The 17,964-nt window shown below is 40.4% G+C and overlaps 1 protein-coding gene across 2 annotated transcripts in view; it reads left to right on the forward strand.

Moving 5' to 3' along the window:
• Window positions 1-17,964, forward strand: part of LOC129242283 (beta-1-syntrophin) — a 134,114-nt gene that overhangs the window by 42,014 nt on the left and 74,136 nt on the right. The window contains exons 2-4 of one of the 2 annotated variants that reach the window (XM_054878848.1): window positions 4,459-5,001; window positions 5,192-5,411; window positions 5,488-5,722. In XM_054878848.1, coding sequence (XP_054734823.1) covers window positions 4,745-5,001; window positions 5,192-5,411; window positions 5,488-5,722 — 712 coding nt within the window. In that variant the 5' untranslated portion in view covers window positions 4,459-4,744. The remainder of the gene's footprint in view (window positions 1-4,458; window positions 5,002-5,191; window positions 5,412-5,487; window positions 5,723-17,964) is intronic. The other variant, XM_054878849.1, reaches the window with a different exon arrangement.

The following is a 17,964-nucleotide window of genomic DNA, read 5'->3' on the forward strand; positions in this document are numbered from 1 at the left end:
TACATCATCAAAATGTGTGGAAAAATTGTGGCAATTTGTTTGTTTCTTTGCATGTCGCATTACGTTTCTTGACATTTTGCGGAGAGCAAAACTAATTTGACATAATCAGAGTCGTGGGAATTCACAAGCCACCCAAAATTTATATTCGTTTATACTCGTATACATATATTCATATGCTTAGATATGTGTGCCCATAAGTGTGAGTTGTAGCCAGAAATCGTGAAAAATAAATTGAATGTGATTTACGTAACATAATTTGGGATTCGCGAATAAATTATTTTCTACGTGCGTACTCCAAAAGGCATTTGTTTATATGGGTTAAAAGTACTAATAAGCACAACTGCTTAAGTTATGCGAAAATTTATGCATATTTTTGTACATAAATAGTAAAATTTTAAATTCAAATTTTTTTTTAAATTACGTTACTGCCGCAATTTCAATCAGCTTTTGAGAATGAAAGTTAAGTTTTAAGTTTTTATAATTTATTTGTGTGTTGAGTCCACTTTTTATAGCTTAAAATAAGTTCCAGCTTCTACGGCGACGTTAAACTGCGTGGAGACGCCAATCATTAAAACATAAAAATATTCCGAAAATCTTGCATAACTTTAGAATAAGTTATTAATATCACGAATGGTTCCTACCGCACAAAAGTGTAGCACCTTAAAATTCATTAAGAACGTGCAACACAATATTGGCTCTGCTACATTTGTACCTGGTTTAATCGTTCAAAGTTCTCGACAATAAGCCAGTATTCATGTTTCAGCGGCGTCCTCTGCTCCCCCACTACTCACCACCTCTTAATGATGTGCACTTATTGCACACTTTCTCCCCATGCGTGCTTCCCCTTTCTTTCACTTTTCGGCCCTTACCTATTCTTTCTGCCGCCACTCAGTGCTAAGCAACTGCAATGCCGTACCCTGCAACATTTCTAATGCAACAAATTTAAAGTGGAAAACGTAAGAGCAAAAATACCAACAGGAATTCCCATTTGACAGCGGAACAAAGTGTGGCATTTCGCAGTGCTGTTTTGTTATTGCCCTGGTTTTTGCTGTAGTGGGTGTTGTTGTGCTGTAGCATTTCAAGCGGTTAGCATTGTTGCTAGTTTTGTCGGCAACACAATCAAAGTGTGTGAAGTGTTTGCTGAAATGTACAGTGACATTCGAGCCCACACACACGCATACACAAGCAGACACGAGCGCATGCACAGATTCAGACTATTTCCGGTCAGTTGGCCGGATGGTGAATTTGCTGCCGTATGAGCGCACGTTTAGCCTTGCCACATTTTATTGACAGCCGGCGCGCTTTGCTTTTAATTTCATTTTATTGCATTTTGTTTTCACTTCTAGTTTTGCTTTATTGCATTTTTCAACTCCCCCCTCTTGGGCTGTCTGCTGTGTGTGTCTGACAACAAGTTTGTGATTTTCTGAATTTGTATACTTTGCAATTCGTTTGTGAGTTTTTTATGCATTAAAGTAAATGAGTGTATGTATTAGGGCGGGTCGATTTAAAAATCGCTCATTGCTCTGTGAAAATCGTACTCTAGGGATCAAAATAAGAAACTTTGCCGAAGGAACCATACCTCTAAAACGAATTCTGATGTCCCCCAATTTGGGTCGAACGAAAAATCCCACTTTGACCCATTTAGAGTGCTCCAATCGAGTCCAAATGTATGACCGACCCCCACTAACTTTGGTCGGCCGATCCACCCATGCCAGTGACACACCCCCTGGAACTCCCCTGGGGGATTTCCCATACACACATTTCAAAATATCACCATTTTTGGTCTTTACATGAGAAAAAAAAAATAAAAAGTTCGACCCAAATTGGGGGACATCAGAATTCGTTTCAGAGGTATGGTTCCTTCGGCAAAGTTTCTTATTTTGATCCCTAGAATATGATTTTCACAGAGCAATGGGCGATTTTTTTGCCTCCCCACAAATCGACCCGGCCTAGTGTGTATGCTTGTGTGCTGATGCGGTTTTCCATTTGGTTGTTTTGCGTTTTTATTTGCTCAACAGTTCGCATTTCCTGTTACAACTTCGCCTAGATTTGTCTTTTGCCGGCTGCCCATATTTCAAATCCATTTCAGGCAAGTGGAATTTAATTATTTGCCCTTTCAGTTGGCTGCATTTTCGATGCGGCCACCACCTTTGCTTTTTTGGTTTGTGCGCTGAACTTTAAATACGAAAATTTACGAAATTTGTAGAAATTTGATTATTTAATGGAGGAAGATGGAGTGGAGAGACACTTAATGTCAAAGGGTTGATCCATCTTCGGCTAACGTTTCAGAAGAGGAAATATTGAAAAACCTTTTCATGGTCGCGCCTGGATATACATTCCATAATGTGAACTTTTTTGCATTTATCTGATAGATACAACTGTATCTACTCTACATATCCCTCCCTAAGGATAAACTGAGAATGCTCAGGCACGTTCTCAGACACCATTGCAGATAGCGCAGTCATCTGCACAGAATTAGGATATAGTTCACCGGCTCTTGTCGTTCCTGCGACCAATCCCCGGAGACCTCGAAGCACCTTCTCCTTGCATGCTTAGACATATAAACCAATTGCAGTCAGAAGAAAGACAAATACGCTCAGTCCAACCCAGCTCTGTCCTAAGTTTAGTAAGGGAACTGAGCTTGGATGATGTACAGCGATGAGTAAAGGAAGAGATCGAAGTGCAAACCTCACATCTGTCTGGCTATCTATTAAAATAATAAATTTTTCATGTTAAGCTCTAATTTTATGTTTTTTTTTTAATAATTATATAAAGGGTTTTTCAATAAGGGCGGGTAGATGTTAAAATGGAATAAAATGGCGTTTGCCGTGTGGCACGTAGCGCCGTCCTGCTGGAACCAATATGGGCCATAAGAAATTGGATTGGTGTCGTCCCATATACGGCAATTTTGTTTGTTAACACAGCCATTCATCCAAAAATGCGCCTCGTCACTAAAGATGATTTTTCGCCCAAAACTGGGGTTCTCTTCCAAACGATTCGAAGCCCAGTCAGCGAACAAACGACGTTGTCTATAGTCATCAACTTTGAGCTCCTCGGTCAGTTAGATCTTGTACGGGTGTAGGCCCCAAGACATATAAACCAATTGCAGTCAGAAGAAAGACAAATACGCTCAGTCCAACCCAGCTCTGTCCTAAGTTTAGTAAGGGAACTGAGCTTGGATGATGTACAGCGATGAGTAAAGGAAGAGATCGAAGTGCAAACCTCACATCTGTCTGGCTATCTATTAAAATAATAAATTTTTCATGTTAAGCTCTAATTTTATGTTTTTTTTTTAATAATTATATAAAGGGTTTTTCAATAAGGGCGGGTAGATGTTAAAATGGAATAAAATGGCGTTTGCCGTGTGGCACGTAGCGCCGTCCTGCTGGAACCAATATGGGCCATAAGAAATTGGATTGGTGTCGTCCCATATACGGCAATTTTGTTTGTTAACACAGCCATTCATCCAAAAATGCGCCTCGTCACTAAAGATGATTTTTCGCCCAAAACTGGGGTTCTCTTCCAAACGATTCGAAGCCCAGTCAGCGAACAAACGACGTTGTCTATAGTCATCAACTTTGAGCTCCTCGGTCAGTTAGATCTTGTACGGGTGTAGGCCCAAGCCCCGACGCAAAATTCGCCAAGTTGAAGTCTGCGAAAGGCCAAGTTCTTGTGCACGGCGAAGAATAGACTACTTCGGGTTCTGCTGTACACTTTCACGGACCGCGGCAATGTTCTCGGCTGATCTTGCGTTCCTTGAACGTACGAGTGTTGGCTGATTGTTTACTGACCCGGTCGTCTCAAATTTGGCCACCAAACGTTGAAGAGTCGACTTTGAAGGGCCACCACGTCTAGCGAAAAATGGGCGCAATGCGCGCAACGTTTGCGTTAATGAACACTCATTTTGATAATAAAGTTTTATCGTTTGAACGTGCTGTTCAATCGCATAGCTTGCCATGATGATTTGGCATAAACAACTGAAAAATAAACAAAAGATTTGACAGATGTCACCAAAACAAAATGGCTGCCACAGGGCGCCTCCTGCACACGTAAGGCTTTGTATTTAGGGCATATCTGATTACTAGTTTTTAAAATAATTTGCAGAATAGTTGTCATTCAAACATTTTTCGCTGATGTGCGGTATGGAAAACGTAAATTCGTAAATTCAAAATTTTGCCAAGCAGACATTTTTAACCATCAGGGCCTTGCTAAGATTCGCGATGTTTATTAGTTCTATGCCGTTTAACTAGAAACAGAAAAAATCGGACCCTTCATGTTATATTGTAATATTCTTAGTATCTCACAATGAAATATGACTTGTGGTTTTGTTTAAATAGGTAAATAAAGAAAGAAATAATTAATGAAAAGAAATAAATAAAAATTTCAGTTTGAAAATGCTCTAAATTTGTTGTATGCAACGCCGGTCGTCTTAACCATTTACATATCTTCTACTTTCAGCGGTTCCATGTGATCTTATCAAACCACTTACCCATCGCAGAGCACTTGCTGATGAGCGTATCAAGCAGCGCATACCAAAAGTGAAAGCATTTACCGAATTTGTTGTGCGTTGTGGTGAGCTTCTATTACTCGTTTCACTATCGTTCATCCATCAAAGCACTGACAGCAAGAGCAGCTAATCATAGATCTGCAGTATCATTGCCAATATCTTCTTGCCACCCATCGTCAAACTCAGTGACAGTAATAGCCACACATTGACGGCTCAGCTGCTGCGGCGTGCGACGCCATGGTGGAATCGTCGGCAATCGGCCGGCCACTGACTGGATGTGTAAATCCACAGCAGCCGGCAACAGCTGCCATCACCGCCGCACAGCACTCGCCATCTGGCATGAGAAGCGGCACGCTGGAGACGCGTGTAAGAGGCGCCTGGTATCGGGTGCTGGTGACGCTGGAAACCGACTTTCTGGCAATTAGTTTGGACGAGTCCTGTGATGCGGCGGCAATCAGTGTGGATCAATCGACCACACTGAACGGCACTTTGGGGTAAGTAGCTAGTAATAATACTAAGAATACATACATAAATAAATATGTTTAAAAGCCGCATCATCTTCCATTCTGCTATTTGTATTTTATGAAAATTAGCACATCAGCCTTTCGTTGAGCGCTCGTTTGCATTTTGTAATGAAGTGAATTTTTAATTGTGTACTTTGTTGTTATCGTTGTACTTTTGCAGCAGCAACCACAGCGGTCATAATGGTTCCATACCTTCGTCAGCATCCATGCAGGGTATGGGCGGCGTGGGCGGCTCCGGTGCCGGTAGTGGCACTGACGCGGACTGTACAGATAACGGCTGCAGCGGCAACAGTGGTGACCATTTGCTGAACAACAATACCATGGACAATGGCCTGGATATGTGCGATGTACCTGATCATGTGGCAAATCAAAAGAGACATGTAAGTGTGTACGCAAATGCTGTTGTTGTTGTATGCGGTTGGCGGTATCTTTAGTTTTTGCTCATTTTGGTGGCAGGTACGCATCATTAAATCAGACAACAACGGCCTCGGCATTTCCATTAAGGGCGGTCGCGAAAATCGTATGCCTATACTGATATCGAAAATATTTCGTGGCATGGCCGCGGATCAGGCAAAGGGGCTGTACGTGGGTGATGCCATATTGTCGGTGAATGGCGAAGAGCTGCGTGAGGCGACACACGATGAGGCGGTGCGTGCGTTGAAACGAGCCGGACGAGTGGTGGATTTGGAAGGTGAGTGAGAAAAAAATTTCATCGAATATGCAGGTGGGAAATGTAGGAATATTGATTGCACAGCGGGAACAGTGAGTGAACTTGAAGTGTTGGAATGAAGAAATTTTGAAAAATAGAGTGCCATTGAAACTAAAATGAACTTTTAAAACGCACACACAGATCCATGGCAATATTAAAATAGGCTGACAGATATGAGGCTTCGGAGATTAATTAAAAAAAATCAGCAGTAGGTAATAGAGAAAAAAAAATATTCCGTAAACCACATTTTTTCCTTGTTTTTTATTCTTTTATTTTTATAAAAATACAATTTGCAACAAAAATCATATAACGCAAAGCTTTAAACGAAGCATAGAATTTAAAACTTCGTTAAAATAGAAGAAAATGTACCTAAGCCCAAAAAGTTTGTCAAAAATCAAAGCGAATTTCGGGCCACTTGGCGATTGAACTTTGCACCCAAAAGTACAGTTGGAATTTCGTTTTTTTGTTACATGAAGTAATGACATCGAAAGCAGTAATTAGATTTCACTTATTCATTTTAATTTGTTGGCCGTAGCTCAGAAAATAATTACATCAGAGCAATAAAGGAATTTGAGTCTATTTCAACTTAAATTTCCGTTGGCAGGCTTCTTTTTGCTCAGAATTTTTGCCTATACATTGCAGTAAATACTTGTATGTTTGTATATATATACCCAGTATTTGTGCACTGGCGATGCGTCGTGGTCGTAATTTCAGCTTGAATTTTCAATCGTTTTGCTTATGCATTCGGAACAGGTTTATTGCGCCATTTCAAGTTGTGGCAGTTGGCTGATTGGTGATTGCTGTTCGCCGCACTCTGCTTGTAAAAGTCCTTCATAGCATCACGAATAGCAACAAATTGCGTGCTTTGAGTACTTCACGGTGCTATGTGACCCATCATCGCCACCATCCAGAAATTATCGACATAAATGTGGAGCTGCGTCGCGTTCCACATCCGCTCCCCGGCGTTTTATTGCAATCGGCGCTTGAGTCCAATTCATTCATTCGATGCTGTCAACGGCGTTTGAGTGTTGACATTTACTGCCGTTACGCCAAGTTGCGATGTCAATGTGCCCGCTACCCCCGAAACCCTACTGGGTTTAGTGCTGCGCCATAGCTTCCGACACTTGTTTCGCCTTCACAGCGCGTAACACTTTCAATAAATTGTGCTAGCGTTGCAGCAGCATATCTGTGAGTTGCTAGCCGTGGTGGGGGTGTGGCGCACATTCGATGTGATGCACGTGCGCATGAGTATTTAGCCGAACTGGTCGTGGAATTAAATTTTTGTTCTTTTACTTGGACCACACACATACATATATGTATATATGTGTGCGGTGGTGGCGTTCGGGAGCGAGACGGCGGCAACAGCCATTTTCAAGAGGACCGTGAATGTGCGGCTGTGTGTGTGTTGCCTTTAAACGCGATTTGGCTGCGGCAGTGGCAGCAACAAATGTGGGCACTTGAGTGACAAAAGTTGCCTCTGTGGCAAAAACACAGCTTGTTAGCTGCCAAACAGTCTCGAGGCTGCGCGCTTGTTGGCAGCAATCAGACACTAAGTTCTGCTAAGCATCTCCCTGCGCCTTCCATGAATATACAAATGAGTTTGGGATCGATAGTGCGGGCAACAGATATACTACTGTCGCTGCTGTTGCCCTTATTTCCTCAACTCCTAATCCTCATGCTGCTCACAAAACTCTCGCCGTCTTTCACCGACATTTGTTTGCCAGCAGTTCGTGCGCAATTATGGCGATATTTGATGGCAGCAACTTTTCAATGACAAGCAAAGCATGCAACCACTACTAACTGCCACATGCGGCGCACTTTGTTGAAATTCATTTACGTTCCACACAAGCACAAATGCTTGCATATTTTGTGTGTGTGTGCATGGCAGCAGCGGAAGCTAACCTTGCATGTGCGTGTGTGGGAGGATGTGGCTTAGCTCTGTGGCTTAGTCCATGCTGACAGTGCTGTGCGTGCGTGTGTGGTGTTTAGTTCGTTTCCTGTCGTTCATTAAGCATTAAAGCGGCGTTGAGGGCCACAGTTCAACAACTTCAATAAATTTCTGCTTTCGGGATATTGTTAAAGTTGGAGCAGTACACGTGAGTGGAAAAGATTTTAAGGGAGAATTCGTGTGTGAGTTGCCTAATTGAAAAACAGATTACTAGCAGAGTGAAATTGTTTTCAAGAGACAATCAGGATATAAGAATGAAATACAAGTATATCTGTATATCTTTTTTTCTTAAGAAGGGCTTTTGACTGTTTTGATATGAATTCCAATCTTCGCTTTGAAAAATACGAGGTGTGCTTAAAAAGTAAGGTGACTTTTCGAATTTCATGTAGGTACAAATGCCCTGAACAAATGTTTGCAGTTTCAACAGTGTGGCATATTTAGTTCGTTTTTGAGAGATGGAAAGGTTAAATGTGTTCTGTAGTGCTCAATGGTTTTCTGGAAAAAAAAATTCATAAAAAACTCTAAATATTTCGTCCAAAAATAAAACGCAGCTTGCCCTTGTGACCTTTGTTTTGGTAGAAGGTATTAGCCGAATGGGTTGGTGCGTGATTACCATTCGGAATTCACAGAGAGATCGTTGGTTCGAATCTCGGTGAAAGCAAAACTAATAAAAACATTTTTCTAATAGCGGTCGCCCCTCAGCAGGCAATGGCAAACCTCCAAGTGTATTTCTGCCATGAAAAAGCTCCTCATAAAAATATCTGCCGTTCGGAGTCGGCTTGAAACTGTAGAACCCTCCATTTGTGGAACAACATCAAGACGCACACCACAAATAGGAGAAGGAGCTCGGCCAAACACCTAACAGAAGTGTACGCGCCAATTATTTTTTTTTTTTATCTATGAAAAGACGGAGGTGAAGTTAAAATCAGAATCATTGGAAAAGCTCAGGCTATACCAAAGTGCGTTTTGGACAGAGGTTGTTCCAGGATTGGAAAATACCGCTGGAACAAGTGTATTATATTTGAGCTGATTGAGAAGGGATACTGATAGCTACATGAATGTTTTTAGAGAAAATTAAAAAGTCACTTTACTTTTTGTACATACCTCGTATATTTTCCAGCCACTACGGCCGACGTATTGGTTACTGGTATATTGTACTGATCAGAGAGATCAGAGGAACATGTGGAGTTTTACGTTCCCATGACATTTGGGTTTATAATACCGGAACGGTCAGGACTTACCGGAATGTTAAATACTACCGTTCGAATAACATTAAAAAAGGGTAGTTTAGGAAACGTTAAAGGAACTCTGGCAACACTTCCTGGTTGCATAAGAGAACACTCAAGGCATGATGATTTCTTTATTACTTCTTCAATACTCAGTTTCTGTGAAAGCTTTTTAATACAATTCCTTTTAAATAGGCGCTTCCCCCTTCTTGCTCTTCTTGATAGGCCCGATAACGGCTTTAACAAACTGCGCCAGTCGTTTTTCTCCTCAGCTAACCGGACATTTTGCTTCTCAATCTGATATTTTCAAAGCAGATGAGTCCTTCTTCTTCCTTTGCTACCAGCAGCTGGTACCACATCGAATACTTTCAGAGTCGACGACGTGATGAAGCCAACGTAGCCGCTGGATCTTTATTCGCTGCGCTATGCCGATGCCGTCGTAAAACTTATACAGCTCATTGTTCCATCGCCTACGATAATCACCGTCGCCAACGTGCCAAAGCCCAAAAATCGTGCGCAGAATCTTTTTCACAAACACTCCAAGCGTCACTTCATCGGATGTTGTCATCGTCCAAGCTTCTGCGTCATACGTTAGGACGGGCATGAGGAGAGCCTTGTAGAGTGTCAGTTTTGTTCATCGAGAGAATACTTTATTACTCGATTGCCTATATAGTCCAAAGTAGCACTTGTTGGCAAGAGAGATTCTACGTTGGATTTCAAGGCTGACATTGTTATCGGTGTCAATGCTGGTTCCTAAATAAACAAAGTCTCTTACAACCTGGAAATCATAAATGTCAACAGTGACGTGGGTGCCGAATACGCGAGTGCGCCGACTGTTTGTTTGATGACAGAACGTACTTCGTTTTGTGCTCGTTCACCACTAGACCAATTCGCTCTGCAAAACCCAGTCTCGAACTTGCTATATAGTTTCAGTATAGTTTGCTATACAACTTTGATAGATTTCAAAAATGTGCGCCAGTATTTTTTTCTTTCACTAATAAACTGACCACATAAACTAACAGTCTTTTCAGCGCAGCAAAACCTGTTATTTCATTTAGAGTAAAGAAATACTTTTTAAGGTAAGTTTCCTAAATCTATTCGAATGGCACGCCACGGCAAGCGGAGTTACTACATCTTAAGTTCGCATCAATACGTCTATTACATTGAAAAACTCTAACACACCCACTTTTGCACCATTTGATGTCTTCACCTGCTTTTATGAGTTGAAATCCATATAATTTTCCAAGAACTTTCGGTCAAATACTAAAGGGCCGCCTCATCTGAAATGAGGATTAGGTAAATAATTTATGAAATTGGTTCAGCCCTTCAAGGTTGGCGTTTTATATTTCCTTTAGAAGAAACGGGACTCTAGTAACCTTTTATTGGGTAGGGGACACTTTTAAATGTTCTATATCAATTTGCATACTTCCTCATATTACTCCTCTTCAGAATATTTTTAAATTCTCAAATAACTCTCTGTATACAAATAAGTGAAAATATAAGTAAGCAACGAGGACGAGACTCAAAGTCATATTCGCTGGTGTGAATCAAAAGCATGGCGTCGGCTTGTGATCCCAGACGTTGGAAGCAGTTGCTCCTTCGGTAATTTATATTGCACACAGACCACTCTTAACAATCAAAAAGTTGAGTTCAACAGTTCCTGTGTACTTATATACCAGTTTCTCTGTCTGTCTGTCTACACAACAGAGTAATAAAAGTTAGACAGTAAAATGTGAAAAAAGGAACGAACGACGATAGTTAAAGCATATAACCCAACTGGTCAGGTAAATCCACAACATTGAAAGTTGTGACTGTGGAAAGTTGCGAACACTGGCGACGCTCAATGATAGACTGAATGGGCAACCACCGGACAATGGCAACAAATTCATCAACACAAATCCACAGTCAGACTCATAACGAATATTCACATAGAAGTTTGCGTTTCGTACAGCGAATGACTACAACGACGATAGTTAAGACAAGAAAATAACAACAATGTTTAATGTTATGAGACAAGGATTTTTGGGGGGAATGTTGTTACTATTTTTTTTCTTTATTCATTTCGGACATTTGTCAGAAACGCCAGCTAGCAAGTCCCGGCGGTATGAGTTGGTGGGTGAAACCACAGCCAATCCAACCAAGCATGCCGCAAAGTGTTTGGATGTCATTAGAGGGCGAAGGAGGGTGGTGCAGTCAAGGCTCCAACACCTGGAGCCGGGTTGAGGTTGCAAGGATAAGTAAACAAACAAAAAAGCGAAAGAAAACATTGCGGCCACTGGCAAAAAAATGTGGCGAAAAATGAATGTAAACAACCAAACAAGAAAAACATCATCAAACCAAATTTGCTGGAAGGAGGAATATGCAATCGCAATCAAGTGGATGTAGAAACGTAAATATGTGTATTTTTGGACTAACTTAGATTTATCAGTGGGAATTCGACGTCGGAGGAAGAGGATTACTGGGCAAAGCATAAGGACATGCAGGTAAAGCAGCATAAAGGATTTTGCGGCAAAAATCCAAACACACACATCCGTACACACTCCCACTTCGCTTTGTAGCCGTCAAAATAATGCGTTTAAATGGTTTATCCAAGTTTGCGAGTAATAAAAATGGCAGCCGACGCTATCTGACTGACTGACTAGCTAGCTGGCTGACAGTGAGTAATGAAAAAAGTTGTACCCTTTAGCGTTATTTTGTTTCAGTACCTGATGGACCCGTTTGAAACTCCTAGTTGACTGTGTTGGGGCTCGGTTGGAATTTTTATGTCGTTTCGTAAGTTAATGGTATGCAAAACTAACTACGAAAATCAAAGCAGCTATGAGCAGATCACCGAGCTCACCTTTAGTGCTCAGTAGCGTTGTAGAAAAGGCGGGACTTTTTCTTTTCTAAATAAGATGAACTTGTTTTAGAAAAGAACTAACTTCTCGAACGTCAGGTCCAAGTCGGTGGCTCTAAATCTTATCTGATTGGTTTAATATTCAAATTTGGTATGTTTTGGGTAACTTCATATTTCTAGAGGGTGTCCCGATGAACACAAAACAATTCACAAATACCGGCCCCATTGATGCACATGTGTATGTATGTATGTAACTTAATTATGTCCACATCTATGAGTAAATTTGCATATTTCGTGTTATTTTGGGGAACTCAACTTTATCCATTTACATATTTGCTCTGCCGCTCCGAAGTTGCTCATTTAACTTTTTTGTGTAAGCATTTCAACCAACACAAAAATTTTGATCGATTTCAATTACTCAGTGATGTGTAAGAGACGGATAGGAAAATCACATTAAAATGGAAAAGGAAGTACGTAGACGTAAAATCAATTGCAAACATAATAAAAAGCAAAATGTTTTTCCACTTCAACTGGCTATCTAATTAAAATTACACACTCATACACTACAAATCTATTTATGAATGTATAAGTAAATTAAACCGGGCTGACCGTTTTGTATCATAGTCGTATGCAGAATCTCAGCAGCCATGGGAAAAAATAGCAAATACTCGTACGTGGTGTAGCTGAGTGGGCCTCTATATGACTGTGCGTACGTTCAGGGAGTCGCAGGCTTGACACCCACTTGCCTTAGAAACATAAAACGGTATACGATAAGTCAAGTTTTGTTATGTGGAATAACCACATCTATGGTACAATAGGCAAGGTCTATGGTATGCTACGATCATTATGGACTAGTCAGCACTTTGCCCCAGTAAAAATTCGACTGCTTTTAGCAAGAACGTTCTTAATACTTTATGGTTGTGAGCTGTATGTCGATTGTGATAGTCTATGTCGTAGTAAGCTTAATTCCCTTTACAAAATGTTGCTAGATACGTGTATTGTATAAAACGCCATGAGCACATATCCGCTTTTTCTAAACTAATATACTCCATACGGTTTAATGACTTGCTAAAGTTGAAGTGTTTAACACTTCTCCACAAAGGCATTACTTTCTGGAGCCCAAGTTCCTTATGGACCGACTTCAATTTGCAAAATCGTCTCGAGCTCTTAACTTACTTAGTATGAAATAGTTGCCTAGTATCAGAACGTCAGTTCTTGTGCTTGCTGCTCGCCTTTGGAACCTCCTAGCACTGAAAATCAAAATAATCAGGAGCACACCGCGCTTTAGAAGTGAACTAATGCAATACTTTGTTGCCAATAGCTGCTAATATATACGCATATCTTTCTTTTCTTAAAGAGAAGAGCCCTAATAGAACCGCTTACGGGGTCCATCCAACTTCTTTGGGGGATGCAAGAGTACAGATCACTTCCTATGCCGCTGTCTGGTTCTCATCAGATTAGATGGTATATTTTTGAATGGGATGTATTGAGAATGGCCGAGCCACATTCTCTTTCCTCGCCAATCTGCTAATATTCTAAAAAAACTCTGGTAAATTTAAAGAGAAGTAATGAATCCTTTCACTTTTACCTCTTTCTGCTTATCCTTTAAGTCGTCTCATGCATTCCATTTTACCATAGTCGGAAAAATGCGAACTGTAGTCATAACAAATTTTCGCATTGGTGGCATAGAAATTTTATTTAATCACAACTATTCATATGTAATTATATACAAAATTCTTCAAATTGAGAATAGTTTTTCGATAAAAAGTTCTCTTTAGTCATCGAGGATGATTGGAGTTCTCTCAAAGCCAGTATGTGAATACCGTGACACTTCATTTCACTATTAGAAGATGCCATGAGGAAGCTACTTTTGTCAGTTTTTGTTCACTGCCTTCAATCGGAGGAAAATCAAGGCTGCTGTTATGAGCTCAAGCTTTCGCGTGGCTACTGCATTGTCTCGTGATTTTACTAGGGCAGATGTGAAGTGCCATGAAAAAGCTCCTCATAAAAATATCTGCCGTTCGGAGTCGGCTTGAAACTGTAGGTCCCTCCAAAGACGCACACCACAACTAGGAGGAGGAGCAATTATTTGTTTTTTTTTTGTGTGAAGGTTATCGTCATTATACCACTTCAGGATTACTGGCACTATTCGCCATAAGCGGTTGTAAAGAGTGGCACCTCTTTTTAACGAAAAGACAATCGATATTATTTGACTCCAAGTGAATTGTTGAAGATAAAATTGATAACGAAGCGAGCTAAGTTCAGTCGATATTACTGTGGATGATTCTGCTGATAATTTTTATTCATATCTAACATATATTAGAATTTCGAAGTTAAGTCAAATTCTTCTCAGATCAATGAACTGATTCCGCACTTGCATTCCATGCATGAAGTCTCCACCCACGGAATGTCTTTTTGCTAACGGATTTATCCAAAGTTAATTTAGAAAAGTGGCTCTTGAAAAAGAGATAAAGAATAAAAGTACATAAAAAAATTCAAGTCAATTGTGTGGCAATCGGAAAAAACGAAAGGCGAACAAATTCAATAAATGACAGACAATGTAAAAACACTGCAAGATTCGCCTAACATATTTTGTTGCAAAAGTGGAAAAGGAAGAATTTAGATGAAAACCATCGAACTGCAAATACACGCTTATTGCATGGTGAATGGATAAACAGTAGCACAGAAAAATACGTGTACGGAAGGAAAACAGCTTTCAGATGATGAAGACAGATGGCGGCGCTTGTGAGTGGTCTGCTGTTGCGAGGCGAAGAGAAAGGACGATGGTGCTAAAGTGTTGTTGCAGAAAAGCGAAAATGTTGCAGCTGCTGGCAATAATTCAGTAAACGCTTCGAGTGCACAAATGCACACACACATACACAGACACAAGTCCACATACCACATTTTTTTGCTTGCAACGTGCGTGTGAGGGAATGCACACAGATTGAAAATGAAAGATAGAGTCAATGAGTGTGGCAACAAGCATTAAATAAAAATTACGAAAAAAGAGCGAATAAAAAAGAAAATAAAGTAAAAATTCCGAGCAAGCGGAAGAGGAAAGCAAAAATTCGCATGCGTACCCAACACTGGGAGGAAGTGACCGAGAAATATAGCCTCAGCACTAACAATCAACGACTGCCGGCTATTGCGGCATCCCCTGTAAGCACGGTTGCCGTTATAGTTGTTGCATGCCATACGTGGCGCCGCCAACTGGCCATAGGGCAAGTAGCGCCGTCAGCAAGGACAGCAGATGAAGAAAAGAGCGACTGCGACATATTGCTGAGCAAGGACGCGAAACATCGTTAACAACTGCAACTGCAACAACAACAACACGTATACGCGCTACAATTATACGAACTAACAAATAGCGGGCTTGTTGTTGTTGTGAAACAAAAAGAGAAAGAGCACTTTCAATCAACTGGCAATGGCATAAAATAGCAACAAAGCGGGTGCAAAAACAGAAAAAAAAACAAACAGTGACAACTTCGAGGCGCAAAACAAAAACAAGTGCAATAATATTATACTATTATAGTTGTGTTGTGTTGCAAGTCTGGCGGAGTGGAAGGTGTCTGTGTGAATTGATTGCAGAATTGCGAAATGAAATTAAAGTCACTGATAATGAGATACACGTCACAGAGCCAACAACAACGTAAATAAGAGTAACAAAATCAGTGGAAACACTCACGCAACGGTACCCATTCTAAGAGGCGCAATTGAGGCATTGGTGGTGCAGCAGCCAGATATGAATGCAACGAACTGCAGCTTAAATATTGAGTGCTTACGAATTGGGAGGAGAGCAGGACGCAACTGGAAGGGCAATGTTGCCAATGTGGCAGGAGCATGAATTGCATACCAACGCCAATAAAATTGATTACTTTGCTTGTTGCCGCAACAGCCGACATTCTTGCACCGCTCGCCACCCTTCGAACTCTTCGCCATGAGGCAATGCAATGCCATTTAGCTGCTGCTTCGACTTGCTGGCCATACTTACTTTTGGCAGCTCATTCAAGGCAATTTTGATTTGTCATTGAATAAGCCAAATGCGTTTCGAATAATGATCGGCTAAGGCAATGTGAGAGTCGTAATAGAGAGCTGCTGAAACATCTATTTCGCTTTTCCTTCTTTGTGTTTGTGCTTGTGCGGTAGCAAAATTTAATTAAGTTAACATTGCATGTCCGCTGATTTCGAAAAAATAAGGGGGCTGGTGCAGAAATTTATTTAAAATTTATAACTGCTCGGTGGTAAGAAACATGGAATATGAAGAAATGGCATTCGCTTGTTCGAGGTTAGTTCCTTTGGCAGTTCTCAGGACAATTAGGAAAAATTTAAAAATTTTATATGAAAAATTTTCTTGATAGGGCCAACATTTGTTAAGTGGCCAAAAAAGAGGCACTGATATTTTTGTTTTTAATGGGGACCCTGAAAAAGAACTATAACTTTCTCTTGTTTTTTGAGTCTTCCTAGTGCACATATTGTTACGCGCGAATGAAATGATTCATCTTAAGGGCTTCAATCTTTTCATCTGCATAACATCGATCGCTCGGTGCATCCCATTTCAAGAGTTCAACCGATGGTTGGGATCAGATTGTGCAAGTCTATGCTTAAATTGTCGACTTACTAAAATTTGTTTGCAGCACCCATTTTTACGGAATTTGCGGTTGCTGCAGCACGGCTATTTTTTAGATCTTCAGATGTGAAACTTTATTTCCGTAGTGTGTATGGAACTCAGTCTCGTCTTCCTGTATATGCATGTATGAAGCAGAAGCACGTTCTGCCATTATTTTATTATTACACACATATACACATTCCTAATGAGCAAGTCAAATTAAGTTCGAAGTTCTTTGTTTCTGTATAAAAAGTGGCAAAAAAGCTGTACGCTTAAATACCTGCACTGGAGCAGCACGCACTTAACAAAAAGTAAAAAAAGAAAGCGAGCATGAAACGTTTTGCTATAATTCAAGTTAGCGTTGTAGTTGGTGTTGCCAGCGTGAAAAAGTAACTGCCGACTAAAAGAGAATTGCCACGAAAATTTTTGGTACGTGATATTTGCTCTGGAATATGTGCACATTACACGCTACCCGCTTTCGAGTCGGCTCTGGACTGGACTCACATACATGGGATACGTGCATGCATACCTTGTGAGATGAAAATGAGCAAGAAAATTTCCTACTTGAGGAAATATTTTTCACTTTTTGCCAGCAACTCACAAACTCTGAAGCCACACGTCTGCGGAACAATCAAGCATCCTCCTGCCACATGCGAGTACACACACTCTGTCATAAAAGTACCGGGAAGGAGTTTAAAAATTCAAAAACAAAACATAATGTCAGACGATATTTCTTCAAACAAGGCCAGACTGAAGTAAGTAAACGCATGCGTTCTGTTCCACGAGGGCACACGATTTAACCAAACTCAAGAAATAATATCATAAAACCTCCTATTCACTTGATTTGGTTCGAGCTGACTTTCTTCGCTTTCCGAAACTCAAATTAACACTTTGAAGCAACAGCTGTCCATTGGTAGAAGACCAAAGGGAATGTGCGATGAAAACTGACATCGACTCCGGAAATTGCGTTCGAAAAATATTTTGACGGCCACTATTAACACACATTATTAACACCCACTATTTTTTTTATAAAAGTATAGTTTACACTATAACAAGAACTATATATCGCAAAGTTTTAAATTCTGTACACAGATTTTAAAATTTTAAAATTTTTAGCTAGAAATTGTTTGAGGTTACAAACTTTTGACACAATTTTTAAATTTGTTTTGAAAATTTGATCAAATTTGTTGAAAATTGTATCAATATTTTCATCGCAATACCTTTTTAAAAAAAGTAGTCGTTGTTTATAATCTTTTAACTGGGCGTATGCGAGGAGAAATCGTAGGGTACCAATTAAGCTTAAGAATTACGAATTAGAGCAAACACGTTTAGATAGATAATAAATATATCCTCTCCCACCAAGCGATTCCCGTTACTTTTTTGACAGAACGTACCCCTACTTGTCGGTAAAATGCTAAACGCTACACGTTGCCATCGTGCTATGGTGCGTGCGTGTGTGTTTGTATGCAAATAAGTATATGATCCTTGCTTCTCGGCCTCCCGCTTTGCTGACATTCGAAGTTTCTAAGCGACCATTGGGAATTTTCTAATGGAGTTCTCGATACCTTTTTTGCGCATTTATTCTGCCATATTTTTGCTTTAGACATT

Source organism: Anastrepha obliqua, chromosome 3 (assembly GCF_027943255.1).
Source record: "Anastrepha obliqua isolate idAnaObli1 chromosome 3, idAnaObli1_1.0, whole genome shotgun sequence".
Classification (NCBI taxonomy): Eukaryota; Metazoa; Arthropoda; class Insecta; order Diptera; family Tephritidae; genus Anastrepha; species Anastrepha obliqua.